Raw genomic sequence first — 22,979 nt, 5'->3', positions numbered from 1 at the left:
AAAGCGGAATCACATAAGGACATGGAGGTGGACGACCAGCCACGCCAGTCAAGACAGCCGACGAACCCAAATTAGCACGAACGAAGGGGACGCGGAGGTAACAGAGACAGCGGACACTATGGACCGATGGACGCGCTCGGCATCCAACAACGCAAGGTGAGCACGAAGTGCGGCTACTGCGGTAAACCCGGACATTGGTGGCTAATGTGCAGAACCCGGCTGAGAGACTTGAACGGTCAACCACCGACCCAACAGCAGCAGCCAGCGCAAGCGACGACAAGCAATAACGGAGGAAGTGAAGCACCAGCCGCTCCAGCACCGACGCCAGCTGCAGCTCCGGCAGATGGCCGGCGACAGTAGAGATGGAGACTCTGTTGTTCGCGATCGAAGAACACCCCGATGCTAACCGAGAGGAAGTGAGGAATGGCCGCACGCGAGCCAGGCGGAGAAACACCAAGTGTAAGCGACGGTGGGCCGAGCTCCACGAAGACGGGTTAGAGATAGCTGGTTCAGTCCAGGGGAAGAGCAGAAACACCGGTGGTCTGACTGCGACAGGGTGTGACACCACGAGTAGTTTAGTCCACGGGAAGAGCGAGGAGGTGAGCGAAAACAAAAATGAAGAACTGGCGACAGGTGACCCACCGAAGAAACCAGTCGGAGCGGGTACCACTGAGAAGAAAGAGAAGGCCACAGCGGTATTGATCGAACCAGCAGCCAGTGACGATGCGTCGAAGAGGGAACAACAGCCGGAGAATGCGGTGGCTGAGAGCCCACGGAAGCGGGTAATGTCAATCCCAGCAGCATTTGAACGCCTAGTGGGGCCACTAAGCGCTGGAAGAACGACGTCAACTAAACGACGGAAGAGAAGGGCTGAACATGAGGTGGCGGCAGAGCAAGGTCTCGTCGTCGCGGAACTGGCCCTGAAGCGGGAAGCACGTGCGAGAGTACTCCGAGTGAGAGCCCAACACCTAATTGAAGAACTACGGATACCCACTGGTCTGGAACAGCCGAACCGGCACCGGAGAGATGCACAGATTGCCGCAAACGTAATGAAGCGGACAGGAGCAACCAAGAAACAACGGGCGAACAAGAGGGAGACCGTGGATAAGAACCTTCCGGCTGACAAGACAGATGGAGGTACCCCGTTGAAAGACACTGGTGAATTCTCGACGGATGCGTGGCTGAAGAAGGTTGCGAAGTTTGAGGAAGAAGCACCTGGTGAACTGGTCGAGCAAGGATCACTTGCAGAAATACGAGCTGCGCGAAGGGAGGCATTGAAGAAAGCCAAGCGTTTCCGGTTTGCGAAGCGAATCAGACGAATTCAACGGCGGAAGGTACTGTTGTCGGGGGGTAATGAACCAGCGAAAAGGAACCCGTAGTTCGGAAGAAGCCACGGGCCCCGTACTAGTACTAGCAGCGTGGATGCTATGGTGATGCTGAGCTGAGAGATGACGGCAACCGCAAGCAAGTGCGAGTCACCCCATTATGTGCAGTTGGAAGTGACGGACTGAGCTGCTTGCCTTCGGCATTGCTGGCACTGGCACAGAGGCATACTCAAGAAGTTCGAGCTGACAGCCGCGCCCAATACAGTGTAGCTGGTGAGGGGCTTAAGAAATACGGACAATGCATTACGCGGAACGCTCCAGTCGACATTGTGGAAGGATTTGGTGGAGGCATCAATCGAGTCCTGCGGGTTTTGCGATTCGTGGGCTCTAACCAGTACCAGCAGAGGATACAAGTTGACGCACTTTTGGTAGAAGGGCAAGGGGATGAGCTCCTGGTGGGCGAAGATTGGATGGTGCAGCACCAGATTAAGATGGGCTTCAGCAGCGGGAGCTGGAATACGCGAGTGACACAGGAGAGAAGGTGATTTGGCCGTTCACTTGTCATGGGGTATCGGCCCTGCAACCAAGGAAGGTAGTGGTACGTCTTGCGGAAAGTTGGCGAACAGCACCAGTAACGTGGTACATATGCGCGTGGACGCTGAAGACGGCACGGAAGGGATCTTCATGCCAAAGCCAACCCATAGAAGGCATTTACTGCTAGCACCTACGGTCGACACTGTGAAGAACGGGATGGTACGGATCTTCTTGATGAACGTAGAAGGCCGCTGGGAGAAGCTACCGGCGAGAGAAGTTCTTGGCACATGGATACCGGTCACGGAAGATATGCAGTTACTGAAATTAAAAGGTGAATTGGAGCGTGAACGAGTAGCTGAGTGGGTGAGGACAGTCCGAAAGGACGATGCTAAGCCCCTCAAGGTTGAAGCCAAACTGGACATCGGTGAGATGGAGCTAAAGGACAGAGGCTTAGTTAATTGCGTTGTTGCTACAGTACTCGGGGATCGTGGAGACGAAACAGGGATGTCCATCATTAGCGAAGATAGGAGTGGAACACCACATCAATACGGGTGATGCTGCTTCGATCATGATGCGAAGGAGCCGGCATGCGGTGGCAGAAAATGAGCTAATCGACAAAGAGGTTAATGAGATGCTGGAGCAAGGGGTGATCGAGTACGGTGAGGGTGCATGAGGATTCCCAGTGGTTATCGTCAAGAAGAATGACGGAAGCGTCAGGTTTTGCATCGACTACAGGGCATTGAACGCGGTGACCATCAAGGACGTCTACCCGCTGACGAACCTCGGGAGGCCTTACATGGAGCTCAGAGGTTCTCTAGCTTGGACTTGCATGCAGGATATTGGCAATTGGAGTGGCTGAGAAGGATAAACCGAAGACGGCGTTTACAACCAGAAGAGAACTCTTTCAATTCACACGAATGTCTTTTGGACTTTGTAACGCGCCCAGCACCTGCCAACGTCTGATGGACTGTGTACTTTAAGGACTTAAGTGGATTTGCTGCTTGGTATATCTAGACGACGTGATCCTCTTCACCAGAGGTTCAGTGGCACAGCACGTGGTGGAATAAGCAGTGGTCTTAGAGAGATTAGCGGAAGCGGGATTGAGCTTGAAGATGTCGAAGTGTTCATTTGCGGCGACTCAAATGGAGTACTTGGGGCATGATCTCACACCGAAGGGGATACCGCCTACAGCCCGGCTCATCAAAGCCATTGTGGACTTTAATAAATCAACGGGCGACGCACAAGTGAGAAGGTTTTTTGTAGCCTTAGCGGGTTACTACCGACGATTCGTACCGGACGTTGGAGCCAATATGGCACCATTAACCAGTCTACTACGAAAACATGTTGAGTGGCGATGGGGAGCAGAACACGAAGAAGCATTCGCCTGGGCAAAGGCATGGCTAAGTCAAAAGCCGGTGTTTGTGTATCCCGACTATCGGCTACCTTTCAAACTAATTACGGATGTCTCGAAGACGGGGTTAGGAGCAGTGTTGTCCCACGATCAAGGACATGGAGATCAGTCAGTGGCGTATGCATCCTAGGTGATTAATCCTACTGTGGTGAACTACAGCATTTCAGAGCTTGAATGTCTAGCAGTGGTCTGGGCAGTGAGACGGTTTCGACCTCACTTATACGGGGGACATTTCACCATAGTGACAGATCACGTAGCATTGAAGTGGTTAATGACAAGCAAGGAACCTGCTGGAAGATTACACGGATGGGCACTTACGTTGCAGATATATATGACTTCGATATTCAATATCGACCGGGCCGCGATAATCATGTAGCGGACGCGTTATCTAGAGACCCTGTTAACTTGAGTGACGAGCTTGAAAACCCGAGGAAGGCTGCTTCGGACGACCCTATGATCGGACGGGAGAGTGAGGCTGAAAACAGTAAAACGGAGCTGGGGCGGACTTTAGCAGCACCTCATTCAGACTGCAATAGTGCAGCGAGTAGAAGCGACTGAGCTGGGAACCGTTCAATTCACGGACGAGGATATCAAAAGGGAGCAGAACAAGTCAGTGATGGTGAACACCCTGAAGGAGAAAGGGGCTTACCGCGGACAGCGTGTGTTGGTTGATGACGATGGGCTGGTCCGGGTGGAGATGGAGCCTGGAGACAGTCGGATCATCCTACCCACGATCTACTGTGCACTAGCGTTCAAGGAAGCCCACGACAGCATTTGGGCTGGGCACCTGAGAGTGCCGCAGACGATGGAGAGGTTACAGCGGGTGTATTGGTGGCCACAGGTGCGCGAAGCTGTTCGGAGCTGGGTTTTTGCGTGTCAAGACGGCGGGTCGAAAAAGGCGAGACCTAAAGCTGTGGTACCACCATTGCGAAGCGTGAGAACTGGAGCAGTAGGAGATCGCTGGGCCATTAACGTTGCAGGTCCGTTGTCGGAGACAGCGGAAGGCAATCGATTTGTCATTGCGCCTGTGGAATACACAACTCGATACGCGCTGGAAGTGAAAGACCATACGTCAAAGGCGATCGAATATTGCTTTGATGCAGTAAGAGGATAGAAATCCTCTTGGAATCTCCGTGTGGTTGCGTGGAGCTACGAGAAGGAGGGCCACATGCTGGATATCGGGAAGAGAAAGTCGACGAAGAATAAGGACATGCGGAGGACTGACGGGTTGCCGAGGCTGACCCACGGATGTGCGGATCTGGCCCGCGCCCTTTCAAGTGAATATCAAGGAAGACAGTAGGACAACGCAGATGCCGAGCATGTGGATGGAAGGCACCCAGGAGGGTCGCAAGGAGGTCGTCGTGAGAGAGAAGATCGAGGTGCGAAAGAGGAATCAGTCTAAGATTAGCCACGAAGTGCGCAAGTGCCTAGTGGTGTAGTTAGCATTGATATTAGCTGTGACGTGCGCGAGCACCTAGCGGTCGAGTGGTTCCGCCGTGCCGGCGACGTACGCGAATAAAGACATTGAAAACCGAGTGTAGTGATTATGGTGTGTGCTTAGTAAGTGGAGGTGTCGGGTGTGATTGAACACGGGTATCTGAAGCCCCGTAAGACCACACACTCGCGGTATCAGCAGCCCGCTCGTGGTAGCTGCATCACGGAAAGAGCACAGGTCTCAGAGAGATCACACACTCGCGGTATCAGCAGCCCACCCGTGAGCGATTGCAGTTACTGCGGAAAGAGCATAGGCCTAGATAGAGACTGACGCCCCACGCCTCTATTCGGTCGACAAGATTTACCTTGAGAGCTGTGAGTATTTCATATTGTGTATTTATAGGGCTCTAGGGGTTTACGGGATTGTGGACTGGGTAGTGGTCACTAAGTGTGCACTGGTGGTCGTACAAAGTGTGGACACGATTACTATGCTGTCCCATACAAGCATTGTTACCTAAGCTGCTCAAAATATATTTATGCTACATTCACCAAAGAAATAAAATGGACAAAAACAAACCTGCAATTTGCATGATGCAAATTTAAAATTGCAAATTTCACAAAGTCTGCCTAGCTTGTAGGACAAAAAATTACCCCAAACATTGAGAGAAAAATACTTAAAGAAATGTACTTCGCAGTATGAAACAAGGAGGCATCAATGCCAAAAACTGTTCATGCATTCGCCAAACTTTAACATTAATTGCCACTGGCAAAAGTTTATAGCATTTCCAGCATTACAGTACCAAAAGAATGAAGAAAAAAAATCAACACTTTATGACTACAAGACAAGCCTACAAAAGAATCTGTCTACAGAAAGCAAACTGTAGCTTTACTGCATCAATTCCATCTACAATGAATTCGATAGCTTGCAAATCTATCGCTAGCGCTTGCGAAGTAAAAATAAAATTATAAGCTTCCAAACGAGAAAGAACTCGATGAGCCTCGGGGGAGAAACATATCCCCAACGACGAAAGCATGCGCACTTGATGCGTACGCACACTATTTGATGTTATTTATGCTTTTAAAAAGCTGTAGCCTTTCTTCAAAAATATGTGAAAAACTATTACTTCTCAATAACAATAACAATAGTCAGAACAATTTGAAAATGACTGCAACACCCATATCAACCTTTTTAGGTAATTGGGAGGCAATTCTATAAGACCTCAGCAACGAAAAACAAAAACGAAACCACACATTGTGAAGAAATATCTACATATGAAAGAGCGAAACAATGGCAGTTTAAGAAATTAGCAAAGCTACACCACGCTTACACCAAATAGAAAAAGATCAATACGGTGAACAGGTGTATCCTCAAAGGTTTCCTGAAGTAGCCAACAATACAGCGAACCGGTTTTGATCCTTAAAAAAAAGGTTTTCCTGAAGTAAGAAATCAGCACAGTCCCTGCCAGAAAAAAAGGCAACAAATTGACAAATCTGACAAAGAAAAAATATCAGTAATATCAAAACAAGATCTATTTCTTGTGAATGTTCATGACTATAAACAGCCACCTGTGGTGCATTAAATTATCCGAGATTCCTCTACAGTATGTGGGAGGCTGTTGAAGTAAGCATCCCCGATGTGATGATGAATCTCGTGGAATACAATTGTGCTATTTCATATAGAGAAATCATATATAACTGGACTGGTTGGTGGAAAATAACTCCTCCAGACTCTCTCTAATTCAACACTTTTCCTTTTACCATCTTCACCACTCAAGCGTCTTCTCCTTCTACGCTCAAGACTTCCTCTCCATTATCGCCGCCTAGACCACTCTACTTTGTCCTCACTCCATCTCTGCCCAAATCATCCCTTTAACACACCTTGTCGCTGGGACTGTTCCTTGTGGCCCTCTGGATCCTTGAGATCGTGGCCTTTCTTTAGGAAGCGCCAAGTCCGCTTCATGACATGAAGCGGACATGAAGTTTGTGTACAGTACAGTGTAGTCACTATCCACTAAACGATAGGGGGGAGGAAGACTGTTTAAGCGCACGAAAAGGTTCAATTCAATGCGGCAAGTTTGCTCACAGCCACTTGACCATGAGTGATGCATTCTCAAGCTTGCCCTCTTCAATGGAAATCGTGTCGTTGTATGCCACAGCGCTAGGCGGGAATGCAGTTCGCAGCTCAAACGCGCGTGCTCGGGCTTCAGGGATCTGATCTTTTACAAACGCCCACACCATAGCAAGTGGGTCATTCTTGAGGAAGCGCCGCGTCAGGCGAGAGCCATCGGGCACCCGAATTTGGACTCGGGTAACACCCGGGGCACTAGCTACAAAGAGAGCAACAGCAAAAAAATGTCATGTGATGAATACTAAAAACACGACTCCGAATGAGAAGCCGGTTCACAGTACCATCAGGCTCTGGGGTCAGCTCGACAACTGGTTCCTGCGTCTTCTCCTCTTGCCCCTCCTCCTCTTGCTCCATGTCATCTTCGTTTCGCTTTGTCTCGCCTTCGCCATTCTGCAACGATGCGGCAATAGCTGCAGCCAGTTGGTCATCTTCAGACGCGTCCATGATGCTGGGTTCAGCCTCCTACAACAACAAAAAAGCAAAGTCATGCACACTAGGCCAAGTAATGACCCACGATGAAAATCATACCTTCTTCTGCTCAGTCGATGGTGTATCAAGTGTGTGCATACAGCAAAAGTCCGACACTACCCCAAGAAACACACACACAAGACGCCATTAGAATAGGTTAAGTGCTAGTAAAACCTCCGCCAGTCAGTCATCGCCGCACACTTTTCCGTCATATCTTGCGGCTCATGGAAGCCTGTCCAGCGCTGTCGGGTTTCTCCTGTCCGCGGATCGATAATCACCACAATTGGAAGCGAGTCGCGGTCAATCTGGTACAAGGTGCAAAACTTTTTGCCGTGTTCCGACGCCCAATAGTTCTGCGCAGCGTGCCATAATGAGCTCAGTGAGGCAGCAATCAATAAAGTTGAAAAAGACGAAGCTACAGTACGTACTTGCCAGAACACGAACCCACTTGCCACGAGATTTTGCACAACGTCGTCACTCCACGTGTCGCGGTTTAGCATGTGACTTGCGAACACGATTTCGTCCTGGATGTTAACCAAGAGCCACTTGCCCTCGTTCTTGGCGTGCGTACGGGCCTAGAGACACCAGAACGCACTACGTCAACACAGGCACGGCAAACAACAAGCATCCAGCAGGACAAAAGCACGCACATCCGCGTAAGTTCCCTGGAACATGATGGCTGTGGGTGGCTGGAACAACGTGCTCAGATCGCGTGTACGTTCATTTCCGGCACCGTCACCACCGTCCAAATTGTTCGACGCCTCGCCGAATGCCACGGCTCCAGCGCCTCCGAAAGCCGTGGAAATGCTCCCAGCCGTCATCGCCGCAATACTTTCGGCCGCAAAGTCGCGATTTTGGTCGCGCAGATGGCGCATGGGCCTCACTATAGGTATCAGGCATGAGGCATAAGTCAAAACCAACATGTGCTACACTAATCAAACACTAGAAACACACAGAGGTCCGCTCCCGAGTCCACAAGGCGCTGGCGTTTGGACGGGTCAGGCGCTCGCACCGCGTTGTCACTGCAGCATCGACACAAGCAAGATCAGTACCTCGGTCCTTTTACTGCAGCTAGAAGTAGCAGCAGTAAGATTACAAGATGGCGGAACGCACTCTTCTCCATAGGCTGCCGCGATTGCAGCAGCGGTGGCCGCGTCCATATCTGTCGACGGAGCTGGCGGAGGACTGAAACTAGCGCTGGAACTTGCTGTGCGTTGGTGCGGTGCTGCAAACGCCGTACTGGCGCTCTGGCCTCCGCTCTCCATGTACAGGTTGACCTGAGTAAGAAAAGGATGAGTGTCTTGAGAGCACAAACGGGTAGCAAGGAAGTAGACGCACCGCCTCGTCCAGTTTCCAGTTGCTAAGCTGTTATTTCAATGTTTCAACACAAGGTTCAAGCGTTAAAACAGTGAAGAGGGGTAGATTTGGATGGTAAGAGCCACCGACCTCGAGAAATTGCAGCGCGCTGCCGGAGTCGGCGCCGGTGATACTCATAAATCTGTGCAATAGAGAGAAGGTGGATATAATGAGCTAGAGAAAAGGTGGGGTAGGTGCAGCTTCGGACGCACGCGGCCAGCGCGTCTTGCGAGTAGGGAGCATCGGCCATTTGTCACGCGATCAGAGAAGTGAAGAAGAAAGGTCACACAAGTGAAATAACTTCTCGTTTCAGTGACTATGCAAGCGAACAACGACGATTACAGTATTTACATGTACATTATCGGCCATTTGCAACCAAGGTTGTATTTTTGAAAATCCTGATCTCTGATTGGCTGCACGTAGCGTATAGACCACAATTGTGCCTTGCACAGCGCGAAACGGTGGGGTGGTGATTGCAACTTGAGTTGTTCACGTTCAGGTCAGTTTTGCAGCCCAATCTGATACCAAAAGCAAGTCAGGTTGCAAACGTACTTAGTGTAGAACCAGATATCAAATCCAAGTGAGATAAAGCCAGAAGTTTGCAAAGAAAGAAAAGAACGCCACAAGCCCCAGCACTATGACAAGCCAGTACAAGCGAGAGCTCACGAGGTTCATGTCGTTTAAAGACGGCGTCACGTACAGCAACGATCGCGTCTTCACGACAGCAGAGCTTCTTCAAGTAACACCTGGCCATTTGTGCCACTGGATGCACCAACAAGCGTACGGTGACCCCGAACCAGCTGAAGACATGAAGCCAGTCTACCGGCGCTCAAGTACTCCTGAATTCACCAAGAAAGCACTTTCTTCATTTATGCCGCGGGTCAATACGTCCTGGGACCCTGTGACCGAGCGTGGGAACCCCACTCGCTCTGACGCTGTAAATAAGTTGATAAAGAAGGTAAAAAAAATTTGAAGTTCGCCGAGAGGGGGCAAATTCTCAAGCTCGCCGAGCTGTAGAATATAATGAGTTCCTTAACTTGCTACAACTCATTCGGGCTCAATGGAAATCAGATGTATCGGCGTACATGGTGAGCAGTGTGCAGACACTCCAGTGGCATATCTGCGCTAGAATTGACGATATGATGAAACTACTTTTCACCAAACACGCAGTACAGCTCAACTTTACTACTGCAGATGCGATGGTCAAAAATATTAACGAGGAACGTGATGCGCCGGAGCAGATTGTCATGGGCAGTATGGACCCAAAAATGTGTGCATTGCTCAGCCTTGCTGTGTACATTGAGTCAACGGCAAATGTTTCGAGATCGGAGTTTCTGTATACCAACCCGAAGGATGGTGATCGTGTTGTGCGTCGCTTCTTGGCAAATAAGGTGCAAAAGGACGGATTTAAGAAGCTGAAGGCGGGAAATATTGGGACGCATAGTCTTCGCAAAGGCGCCGCTACGAACGCGACCCGGAGCGGCATTTCAAAGGACTTTGTAAGCCGGCGAGGGCGCTGGCGCACTAAAAGAGGCGTTGTTGATATCTACACAGACAACACACAGCCGTACCCAGATGCCAAGACCGCTGCAGTACTCACTGGACCCGCAGGCCCATGTTTTTATACACTTCGACAAGGTATCGGCGGTGTAACACCCGAGTTCCTTGTTGATCAGATCGAACCGACAGTGAAGCAAGTAATGGGCGAGTCTATTGCGGCTACGCAGGCATTGCCATTGTTATGGGCGGCTTTGGAGCAACCAGAAGCGCATGAATACGCTTTAATTTCAAGTAATCTTCAGCAAAACATTTTGCGTGCTTTCGCAAATGTGGGTGGAAATCCAGCTGTAAACCCGGTAATTCGTGAGGCAATTTACGTCACTGGCGATGGATCACAACTGGACCTTGTTGTAATTGATAGCGGTGGAAATCCTGACCAAGATAATAATTTCGCTGTAATTCCCTCGCAGAACATGCACCGTGGTAGCGCTGTACTCGAAGATGGTAATCGCCGTGAATTAGCAGCTCCTCACTCGCAGATTGGAGCAAGGCGACGCCAAACAGCCGAAGTGCTGAGCGAAGTCATGCGTTTACGGCGAGAGAACCAACGAGAGCTACAGAAGATTCAGGCCATACTAAAGCGAATTGCCATGCAGCCATCTTTTCGGCGCGACGTTATTACGCAGGATATAACTACATCTCCACCTAATCCGCCTCCGACTCGCCGAGCGTCTACGGCTGTACTTTCAAAGCGGCCGAAATATTTATTCGAACTTTGGCACGAATACCAGGTCGGATGCGGTGACCTGAAAGCAGCAAAAGACTTTACGGTAATTGAGCGTGGTGCGAGCAAATTCGCCTTCTCTAGGCGAAAAGTGTTCTGGACGTAGTCGCTAGCTTGGTGCGCTCACGTTTTACCAGTGGCGCAGCGATAGACAAGGTATATTCAGTCTATGGTAGGCAGCTCTCAGTGTCAAGTATCTTGGTGGCCCTCCGTGCGGATCGTAAGAATGGCGGCCATCCTACTCTGCGTGTGTAGTTACCGCTTTGTGCACTTCAACACAGTCATCAGCACTAGTATTAACCAATCAAAATAGGGTTGCAAGCCAGGTTGCACAAAAGGCCGATATTTGCACAGTATGCTGCTGAAACGTAGCAAGGATCTGTGTGTGTAAGTTCAGCACGTACTTTAGGGGAGTGCATATAACGTAGAAAAGGTATTAGTGCACCGTCCACTATAGTTATAAAGGACCCTAAAAGTGGAAGTATGGCGCTCTATTTGATTGTGCTCTATTTCCTAACACGGAAAACGGAAGTCGGGGTCTTCGAAAAAAAAGATAGCGGTTTCATCCATGAGTACCGTCTTTCCAAAGTTAATGGAGGGCTTGTGCTCTGTTGGGAAGCGCATAAACGATATCGCACGACCAATTAACATATCATCCATGAGCATAGTGAGATTGGTATGACACCGAAGTCCGAGGCTGTACCCACGGGTCGGAAGCTGCGAAACGGATCGGATGCTCTTCGTGAGCTTCTTCGGAACGGCCCTCATGAAACATCAACCGCGCTTGGGCTGCAATCCAGCCCCTGGTGACCTTTCTGTTGCTAAGCCGGCGGTCGTAGATAAAATCATCAAGCGCGTCTTCCGCCTCGCCGAGAACCGGACGCCGTCCAGCTCCATGAAAACGTCGGTGACTGCCGCTGGCAGTCAGGATTTCCTCTCGCTGGCGCCACCACTTACGGAAGCACGCTGCTGTAATGCGTCACACGCGCAGGCGGAGATGAGCCTCCGCGCGAGACGGCACGCCACCACCCTCCGTGGCAATCCAGTCATAGCCTGCCTCTTAATGCTGATTTTACGCTATTTCGTCTTGCTGGCATCTTGGCGAATGATGCCAGCGAAGCACCACAGACACAAGCTTGAAAGCAATCAAGGGATGGATGGCAGAGCTAAGTCAAACTTAACGCAGGTGCTTCTAGCTGACCAAACCCAGGCTTTCATCTGATAAGCTGCTACCTTTGGTCGGACGGTGCTGTATTTTATCGCTCTTTATGCTGATTTTACGCTATTTCGTCTTACTGGCATCTTGGCGAATGATGCCAGCGAAGCACCACAGACACAAGCTTGAAAGCAATCAAGGGATGGATGGCAGAGCTAAGTCAAACTTAACGCAGGTGCTTCTAGTTGACCAAACCCAGGCTTTCATCTGATAAGCTGCTACCTTTGGTCGGACGGTGCTGTATTTTATCGCGCATTATTCGACGTTCCTCTATTGTTATAGAGGACCCTAAAAGAGGGTCCTTCTATTCGTAGGGCGTTCTAATACTTTACCGTGCACTATTCGGTATTCTACGTTAGTACTACATAACTGTTTTCCTATTACTGTATGTGAGTTGAAGTCCCTACGATACATGCTACAGTACAAGTCCCGATCCTGCTCTCAATCATACGCACGGCAATGCGGCTGTGCTGCACTCCGGCTTCGCGACTGCAGCGGAACCGAGTACAAACATACTGATGTTTGTATGCATCGAGACATGGTTGGCAGTGAGTCACTGCACAAGTGTTGCCGCGCATCTTATTGATCTCTACTATCGACTTACTTGAAGATACTATGAACTTATCTACTTTGCGGAACGCTGGCGCTCGTGGCAGTGTTTCACTTCGACTTTTGCTATCAGCAGCAAGCGACTGCCCCACACCAGAACGCCACGGTCCAGTCGAGATTTGCCCCGGCACTTACTGTGTTAAACGTACTGCTTCTATCTGCTCTTGCGTCTACTGCTACTATAGTGTCAGTTGCCCCATGGCACTTACTCTAAGAAGCGATAGGCAGCTTGAGAGCAGCCCGGTGACGCGCCCTGCGACACCTCATGTTATGACCCCAATCAGGGAGACGTGTCAGCTGATGTGAACAACCAAGATTCGAGAGACCCAGCGGAAATTCCGTCGAATCAAAGCCAAGGATCGCAAGGATTGGCTGGAAATGCGACTGTGGGTGGTGACACACCACTGTCGCATAACGAGGTTGAGCGTTTCATTCGCTCATTGGTCCAAATTACGGTTGGTCAACCATTCATCCGTAGGTTGCTTGAAGGTATTCAAGATTTCATTCTGCGGAAGTCCCAAACCAACGGCTGCCCGAGACAGAGGAACAGCGCGACGTCTGTGAAGCAAGCGAGCACTGGCGTGAGGAAGCCGGCATGGACAACACATTCCCCGGCAGGAGATACGATGACAAGGAACTGGCGGAGTAGACCAAGGCACTGCGGAAGTCCCCGGACATTCTGCTGCCCAAGCTTGTGACCAAGGCCGACTACAAAGCGTGGCGCAGCGAAGTGCCGCTACACTTTGAGCCACGTACACTCGGTGCCATAACGTACGGTGGTGAGCGCTTTGACGCTGCGCTCGGATACCAGAAACCCAAGAACAACGAATGATACTGCGCACGCAAAAACAAGGCGTTCTCTGCACTCGCACTGTCGCTGTCATTGGACTTGAGGTCCACATTCAAGATCGATGTGATGAGGGACAACATGGAGGCTGCGTCCATCCGGTGGACCTACATCACCAAGCACTTCGAGGCTGGCGACGGAATCAATCCCGATTACCTGATGCGAGATCTCATGACGAGAATGTTGCAGATGAACGAGTCTGTAACAGTGTACGTCGACGACATCGAGCGCAAGGTGACGATGCTGCGTCAGGCCAAGGGCGAGTTTGAGGAATGGCAGCACGCCAGCCTGTTGTTGTCGAACGTCGTGTTGGTGTTCCGTGACCTCGCTCGAGAACACGCAAACTGGATTAACAGCAATGACCGCAAATCGTTGAAGCTGACAGAGGCGTTGCAGCGTCTCCGGTCGGCTGAACACCAGCGCAACCAGCTCGAGCTGCAGTCTAAGCCGGCTACTGTTGTGGCCCGCCTTATGCAAGTGGCCCATGTCGCTGGCGACTAAGGTGCAAACAGGAGTAACAGCAACAATCGCAAGCGCGGCAAACTGCAACGCAAGCGAATGAAGGCTGTGGCCGACAAGAAGCAGCGTACCCAGTGTGCCAACTGTAATAATGACGGTCACTGGTACGCTGAATGCACGGAGCAGACAGGCAAGCCACTCAAGGCAGAACTAGTGAGAAAGTTGGCAGAAAAGAAGCAGAGCGGGAAGCCGCCTGCTTCTCTCGTTGGCTCTGTTCGTCGTGTGCAAGTTGTTCAAGGTGAGAGTGGTGCACAAGGCCTGACTGCTGGCTTGTCGTTGTGTGCGGCAAGTGACACGGAGAATGTGGACCTAACTGGCAATGCGTCACCAGATGCGGAGGCGTCACCAGTGTACTCGCCCACGTCTCCTGCGAGCCCGGATGACGATGATCAAGCAGGACTGAACCTCGCCAATGGTACTTTGGCTACTTCGGCGCAATTGGAGTTGGAAGAGAAGCCACCTGCAGTCCCTGGCCTAGCTGATGTCGCAGTTCAACAAGCAGTGCAGACACTTGTGACGGACGCTGTACAGCGCCAGTGGGAGGGCGTGCAGTCTCAAGGATCAGTACCTACCTGGCAGAAGATACTGCTTCATATCAGTCAAGAGCTGAAGGGCTTGTCGAATGTTGAACCTTTGCCTGAGCCGAAGCACAACAAGGGTGGATCACAAGGGGTCCGCTCGTGCGCGGAGATGACATTCAAGGGGTCCATTCGGACATACTCAGAAGCCAAGGACATGACGAAAGATATGGGAATCAGACGCAACTGAGTCCGTATCAGCAAGGACGTCAGTACGGACGTGAAGTACGTGGACGTTCGCCACTTCGTGATGCGCCTATGTACTTCAATCGACGACGCAGTCGGTCACCACCTGGTATGCAAGGTTGACGTGGCAGATCGCCACCTCGTGGACGCACTGATGTTTTGCCGTGGGGACCACCGAGACGCAGTTCGTCACCTTCACCGAGATGGGGTGGACGTTTGAGCTCGCCTCCTCGTGGACCACCCAGTCATTATGGACCGAAGCCACGACAACAGTGGCGTGATGACCCACCAAGCCGCTATGGACCCAAGCTGCCCCAGCAGCAGCAGGCAGTGGCGTGATGGGCCACCTCGTGAGCGTGGTTCTTCACCTCATCGTGGTGGTGGCAGAAGTTATGATGAGCATGGCTACCGTGATGGTAATCGTAGACGTCATGTGTCACCTCGGTGTTCTCCACGTCGCTTTGCTGGTTCACCCTGCGATGGATCAACCAGATCATGGCAAGTCAATGCAGTTGCCCACAATCAAGGTATGCAATGCGATGCGGTCGAGTAAATCCTCGACTCTGGATCCCAGGCCAATGTATCTGGCGACCTTGCTCTGTTCACTACCATACGTGAGGACAGGGCAAGTCGTCTCGCCATTGCTAACGGCACTACTGAGCATGTGTCTGTCTGTGGTTCTGAGCTACTGCGTGTAATGAACCAGGCAACTGGAATTATGGAGGATCGGCTACTGGACGACGTGGTGTACACTCCCAACGCTAAGATGAACATTACCAGCCTAGGCTATCTGCAGATGACCGGGAAGTACAAGCTGACGTGCTCGCACGACCAGCGTACGGCCTGGATGTCCAAGCCTGGGACTATCCTGAAGATTGCAATGCACGAGAACATCTATCGTCTACGCACTGAGCGGGTACCTGGTGTAATGGTAACGGCGGCACTGAAGCAGAACTTTGACAGCAAGAAAATCATGGAGCTGTTTCACCAGCGCTTTGGGACGCCAGTATGGACATTGTGAGAGTACTTTCAAACAAGCTCGAAGTTGGAGTAAATATGAATGCAAATGATCTTAGCTCCTACGAATGTGTTGCATGTCCGGCTAGCAAATCGAGACGCATGACGCACTCACGGATACTCGTGAGAAAGTCCAAGCCACTAGAGACACTCGTGATGGATATATGTACGGTGAACGAGCCTACAAATGGAGGTGCTATCATGTTTCTTCTCATCATTGACGAGTCAACTAGATACAAGTGGGCGTATTTACTTGAAAAGAAGAGTGAAGCGACATGGCATATCAAGGTGCTGTTGACTCAACTGAAGACGTAGCTACCTAAACTTGCGGCTCAACGATTACGATCGGACCAAGGCGGCGAGTTTGCGAGTACTGAGCTGGCCAATTACTGTGCAGAGAATGGTATCGAACAGCAATTCACGAGCGCCTATTCACCACAAGAGAACGGAATTGTGGAGAGAGCAAATGGAGTCGTGATGCCTCGTGTTCGGGCTATGCTGAGTGCTACGAGGCTACCAAAACCCTGTGGGGTGAGGCACTACTGCATATAGCTGCCACACTGAACAGACTACAGACGAAGCCACTGGAGCTGGTCATATCATGTTTCTTCTCATCATTGACGAGTCAACTAGATACAAGTGGGCGTATTTACTTGAAAAGAAGAGTGAAGCGACATGGCATATCAAGGTGCTGCTGACTCAACTGAAGACGTAGCTACCTAAACTTGCGGCTCAACGATTACGATCGGACCAAGGCGGCGAGTTTGCGAGTACTGAGCTGGCCAATTACTGTGCAGAGAATGGTATCGAACAGCAATTCACGAGCGCCTATTCACCACAAGAGAACGGAATTGTGGAGAGAGCAAATGGAGTCGTGATGCCTCGTGTTCGGGCTATGCTGAGTGCTACGAGGCTACCAAAACCCTGTGGGGTGAGGCACTACTGCATATAGCTGCCACACTGAATAGACTACAGACGAAGCCACTGGGGCTGGTCATATCATGTTTCTTCTCATCATTGACGAGTCAACTAGATACAAGTGGGCGTATTTACTTGAAAAGAAGAGTGAAGCGACATGGCATATCAAGGTGCTGTTGACTCAACTGAAGACGTAGCTACCTAAACTTGCGGCTCAACGATTACGATCGGACCAAGGCGGCGAGTTTGCGAGTACTGAGCTGGCCAATTACTGTGCAGAGAATGGTATCGAACAGCAATTCACGAGCGCCTATTCACCACAAGAGAACGGAATTGTGGAGAGAGCAAATGGAGTCGTGATGCCTCGTGTTCGGGCTATGCTGAGTGCTACGAGGCTACCAAAACCCTGTGGAGTGAGGCACTACTGCATATAGCTGCCACACTGAATAGACTACAGACGAAGCCACTGGGGCTGGTCATATCATGTTTCTTCTCATCATTGACGAGTCAACTAGATACAAGTGGGCGTATTTACTTGAAAAGAAGAGTGAAGCGACATGGCATATCAAGGTTCTGTTGACTCAACTGAAGACGTAGCTACCTAAACTTGCGGCTCAACGATTACGATCGGACCAAGGCGGCGAGTTTGCGAGTACTGAGCTGGCCAATTACTGTGCAGAGAATGGTATCGAACAGCAATTCACGAACGGCTATTCACCACAAGAGAACGGAATTGTGGAGAGAGCAAATGGAGTCGTGATGCCTCGTGTTCGGGCTATGCTGAGTGCTACGAGGCTACCAAAACCCTGTGGGGTGAGGCACTACTGCATATAGCTGCCACACTGAATAGACTACAGACAAAGCCACTGGGGCTGGTCATATCATGTTTCTTCTCATCATTGACGAGTCAACTAGATACAAGTGGGCGTATTTACTTGAAAAGAAGAGTGAAGCGACATGGCATATCAAGGTGCTGTTGACTCAACTGAAGACGTAGCTACCTAAACTTGCGGCTCAACGATTACGATCGGACCAAGGCGGCGAGTTTGCGAGTACTGAGCTGGCCAATTACTGTGCAGAGAATGGTATCGAACAGCAATTCACGAACGCCTATTCACCACAAGAGAACGGAATTGTGGAGAGAGCAAATGGAGTCGTGATGCCTCGTGTTCGGGCTATGCTGAGTGCTACGAGGCTACCAAAACCCTGTGGGGTGAGGCACTACTGCATATAGCAGCCACACTGAACAGACTACAGACGAAGCCACTGGGGCTGGTCATATCATGTTTCTTCTCATGCTTGACGAGTCAACTAGATATAAGTGGGCGTATTTACTTGAAAAGAAGAGTGAAGCGACATGGCATATCAAGGTGCTGTTGACTCAACTGAAGACGTAGCTACCTAAACTTGCGGCTCAACGATTACGATCGGACCAAGGCGGCGAGTTTGCGAGTACTGAGCTGGCCAATTACTGTGCAGAGAATGGTATCGAACAGCAATTCACGAGCGCCTATTCACCACAAGAGAACAGAATTGTGGAGAGAGCAAATGGAGTCGTGATGCCTCGTGTTCGGGCTATGCTGAGTGCTACGAGGCTACCAAAACCCTGTGGGGTGAGGCACTACTGCATATAGCTGCCACACTGAACAGACTACAGACGAAGCCACTGGGGCTGGTCATATCATGTTTCTTCTCATCATTGACGAGTCAACTAGATACAAGTGGGCTTATTTACTTGAAAAGAAGAGTGAAGCGACATGGCATATCAAGGTGCTGTTGACTCAACTGAAGACGTAGCTACCTAAACTTGCGGCTCAACGATTACGATCGGACCAAGGCGGCGAGTTTGCGAGTACTGAGCTGGCCAATTACTGTGCAGAGAATGGTATCGAACAGCAATTCACGAACGCCTATTCACCACAAGAGAACGGAATTGTGGAGAGAGCAAATGGAGTCGTGATGCCTCGTGTTCGGGCTATGCTGAGTGCTACGAGGCTACCAAAACCCTGTGGGGTGAGGCACTACTGCATATAGCTGCCACACTGAATATACTACAGACGAAGCCACTGGGGCTGGTCATATCATGTTTCTTCTCATCATTGACGAGTCAACTAGATACAAGTGGGCGTATTTACTTGAAAAGAAGAGTGAAGCGACATTGCATATCAAGGTGCTGTTGACTCAACTGAAGACGTAGCTACCTAAACTTGCGGCTCAACGATTACGATCGGACCAAGGCGGCGAGTTTGCGAGTACTGAGCTGGCCAATTACTGTGCAGAGAATGGTATCGAACAGCAATTCACGAACGCCTATTCACCACAAGAGAACGGAATTGTGGAGAGAGCAAATGGAGTCGTGATGAGTCGTGTTCAAGCTATGCTGAGTGCTACGAGGCTACCAAAACCCTGTGGGGTGAGGCACTACTGCATATAGCTGCCACACTGAATAGACTACAGACGAAGCCACTGGGGCTGGTCATATCATGTTTCTTCTCATCATTGACGAGTCAACTAGATACAAGTGGGCGTATTTACTTGAAAAGAAGAGTGAAGCGACATGGCATATCAAGGTGCTGTTGACTCAACTGAGGACGTAGCTACCTAAACTTGCGGCTCAACGATTACGATCGGACCAAGGCGGCGAGTTTCGCGAGTACTGAGCTGCCCATTTACTGTGCAGAGAATGGTATCGACCAACAATTTCACGAGCGCCTACTCACCACAAGAGAACGGAATGGTAGAGAGAGCAAATGGAGTCGTGATGCCTCGTGTTCGGTCTATGCTGAGTGCTACGAGGCTACCAAACCCCTGTGGGGTGAGGCACTACTGCATATAGCTGCCACACTGAATAGACTACAGACGAAGCCACTGGGGCTGGTCATATCATGTTTCTTCTCATCATTGACGAGTCAACTAGATACAAGTGGGCGTATTTACTTGAAAAGAAGAGTGAAGCGACATGGCATATCAAGGTGCTGTTGACTCAACTGAAGACGTAGCTACCTAAACTTGCGGCTCAACGATTACGATCGGACCAAGGCGGCGAGTTTGCGAGTACTGAGCTGCCCAATTACTGTGCAGAGAATGGTATCGAACAGCAATTCACGAACGCCTATTCACCACAAGAGAACGGAATTGTGGAGAGAGCAAATGGAGTCGTGATGCCTCGTGTTCGCGCTATGCTGAGTGCTACGAGGCTACCAAAACCCTGTGGGGTGAGGCACTACTGCATATAGCTGCCACACTGAACAGACTACAGACGAAGCCACTGGAGCTGGTCATATCATGTTTCTTCTCATCATTGACGAGTCAACTAGATACAAGTGGGCGTATTTACTTGAAAAGAAGAGTGAAGCGACATGGCATATCAAGGTGCTGTTGACTCAACTGAAGACGTAGCTACCTAAACTTGCGGCTCAACGATTACGATCGGACCAAGGCGGAGAGTTTGCGAGTACTGAGCTGGCCAATTACTGTGCAGAGAATGGTATCGAACAGCAATTCACGAACGCCTATTCACCACAAGAGAACGGAATTGTGGAGAGAGCAAATGGAGTCGTGATGCCTCGTGTTCGGGCTATGCTGAGTGCTACGAGGCTACCAAAACCCTGTGGGGTGAGGCACTACTGCATATAGCTGCCACACTGAATAGACTACAGACGAAGCCACTGGGGCTGGTCATATCATGTTTCTTCTCATCATTGACGAGTCAACTAGATACAAGTGGGCGTATTTACTTGAAAAGAAGAGTGAAGCGACATGGCATATCAAGGTGCTGTTGACTCAACTGAAGACGTAGCTACCTAAACTTGCGGCTCAACGATTACGATCGGACCAAGGCGGCGAGTTTGCGAGTACTGAGCTGGCCAATTACTGTGCAGAGAATGGTATCGAACAGCAATTCACGAACGCCTATTCACCACAAGAGAACGGAATTGTGGAGAGAGCAAATGGAGTCGTGATGCCTCGTGTTCGGGCTATGCTGAGTGCTACGAGGCTACCAAAACCCTGTGGGGTGAGGCACTACTGCATATAGCTGCCACACTGAATAGACTACAGACGAAGCCACTGGGGCTGGTCATATCATGTTTCTTCTCATCATTGACGAGTCAACTAGATACAAGTGGGCGTATTTACTTGAAAAGAAGAGTGAAGCGACATGGCATATCAAGGTGCTGTTGACTCAACTGAAGACGTAGCTACCTAAACTTGCGGCTCAACGATTACGATCGGACCAAGGCGGCGAGTTTGCGAGTACTGAGCTGGCCAATTACTGTGTAGAGAATGGTATCGAACAGCAATTCACGAACGCCTATTCACCACAAGAGAACGGAATTGTGGAGAGAGCAAATGGAGTCGTGATGCCTCGTGTTCGGGCTATGCTGAGTGCTACGAGGCTACCAAAACCCTGTGGGGTGAGGCACTACTGCATATAGCTGCCACACTGAACAGACTACAGACGAAGCCACTGGGGCTGGTCATATCATGTTTCTTCTCATCATTGACGAGTCAACTAGATACAAGTGGGCGTATTTACTTGAAAAGAAGAGTGAAGCGACATGGCATATCAAGGTGCTGTTGACTCAACTGAAGACGTAGCTACCTAAACTTGCGGCTCAACGATTACGATCGGACCAAGGCGGCGAGTTTGCGAGTACTGAGCTGGCCAATTACTGTGCAGAGAATGGTATCGAACAGCAATTCACGAGCGCCTATTCACCACAAGAGAACGGAATTGTGGAGAGAGCAAATGGAGTCGTGATGCCTCGTGTTCGGGCTATGCTGAGTGCTACGAGGCTACCAAAACCCTGTGGGGTGAGGCACTACTGCATATAGCTGCCACACTGAACAGACTACAGACGAAGCCACTGGGGCTGGTCATATCATGTTTCTTCTCATCATTGACGAGTCAACTAGATACAAGTGGGCGTATTTACTTGAAAAGAAGAGTGAAGCGACATGGCATATCAAGGTGCTGTTGACTCAACTGAAGACGTAGCTACCTAAACTTGCGGCTCAACGATTACGATCGGACCAAGGCGGCGAGTTTGCGAGTACTGAGCTGGCCAATTACTGTGCAGAGAATGGTATCGAACAGCAATTCACGAACGCCTATTCACCACAAGAGAACGGAATTGTGGAGAGAGCAAATGGAGTCGTGATGCCTCGTGTTCGGGCTATGCTGAGTGCTACGAGGCTACCAATAACCCTGTGGGGTGAGGCACTACTGCATATAGCTGCCACACTGAACAGACTACAGACGAAGCCACTAGGGGCTGGTCATATCATGTTTTCTTCTTCATCATTGACGAGTCAACTAGATACAAGTTGGGCGTATTTACTTGAAAAGAAGAGTGAAGCGACATGGCATATCAAGGTGCTGTTGACTCAACTGAAGACGTAGCTACCTAAACTTGCGGCTCAACGATTACGATCGGACCAAGGCGGCGAGTTTGCGAGTACTGAGCTGGCCAATTACTGTGCAGAGAATGGTATCGAACAGCAATTCACGAACGCCTATTCACCACAAGAGAACGGAATTGTGGAGAGAGCAAATGGAGTCGTGATGCCTCGTGTTCGGGCTATGCTGAGTGCTACGAGGCTACCAAAACCCTGTGGGGTGAGGCACTACTGCATATAGCTGCCACACTGAACAGACTACAGACGAAGCCACTGGGGCTGGTCATATCATGTTTCTTCTCATCATTGACGAGTCAACTAGATACAAGTGGGCGTATTTACTTGAAAAGAAGAGTGAAGCGACATGGCATATCAAGGTGCTGTTGACTCAACTGAAGACGTAGCTACCTAAACTTGCGGCTCAACGATTACGATCGGACCAAGGCGGCGAGTTTGCGAGTACTGAGCTGGCCAATTACTGTGCAGAGAATGGTATCGAACAGCAATTCACGAGCGCCTATTCACCACAAGAGAACGGAATTGTGGAGAGAGCAAATGGAGTCGTGATGCCTCGTGTTCGGGCTATGCTGAGTGCTACGAGGCTACCAAAACCCTGTGGGGTGAGGCACTACTGCATATAGCTGCCACACTGAATAGACTACAGACGAAGCCACTGGGGCTGGTCATATCATGTTTCTTCTCATCATTGACGAGTCAACTAGATACAAGTGGGCGTATTTACTTGAAAA

The 22,979-nt window shown here is 50.2% G+C and overlaps 2 protein-coding genes across 2 annotated transcripts; one reads left to right on the top strand and one right to left on the bottom strand.

The window, feature by feature from the left end:
- Nucleotides 1-6,741: 6,741 nt before the first annotated feature.
- PITG_11323 (uncharacterized protein) lies at nucleotides 6,742-8,919 on the bottom strand (the record flags this gene model as incomplete). The annotated part of the gene is made up of 11 exons (XM_002900892.1): nucleotides 6,742-7,031; nucleotides 7,114-7,294; nucleotides 7,361-7,416; nucleotides 7,500-7,653; nucleotides 7,729-7,875; nucleotides 7,951-8,183; nucleotides 8,255-8,322; nucleotides 8,414-8,577; nucleotides 8,639-8,665; nucleotides 8,747-8,798; nucleotides 8,869-8,919. 11 exons carry the CDS (start codon nucleotides 8,904-8,906, stop codon nucleotides 6,784-6,786), a joined length of 1,368 nt encoding a protein of 455 aa, XP_002900938.1.
- Nucleotides 8,920-9,189: 270 nt separating this feature from the next.
- PITG_11322 (uncharacterized protein) lies at nucleotides 9,190-10,495 on the top strand (the record flags this gene model as incomplete). The annotated part of the gene is made up of 1 exon (XM_002900891.1): nucleotides 9,190-10,495. The coding sequence occupies one exon, from the start codon at nucleotides 9,294-9,296 to the stop codon at nucleotides 9,627-9,629; it is 336 nt and encodes a 111-aa protein (XP_002900937.1).
- Nucleotides 10,496-22,979: the final 12,484 nt, after the last annotated feature.

This window comes from Phytophthora infestans, genomic scaffold (genome assembly GCF_000142945.1).
Source record: "Phytophthora infestans T30-4 supercont1.23 genomic scaffold, whole genome shotgun sequence".
NCBI classification, from domain to species: domain Eukaryota; phylum Oomycota; class Peronosporomycetes; order Peronosporales; family Peronosporaceae; genus Phytophthora; species Phytophthora infestans.
The sequence above is the reverse complement of the archived record's forward strand: the minus strand, read 5'-3'. Positions and strand labels throughout refer to the sequence as shown.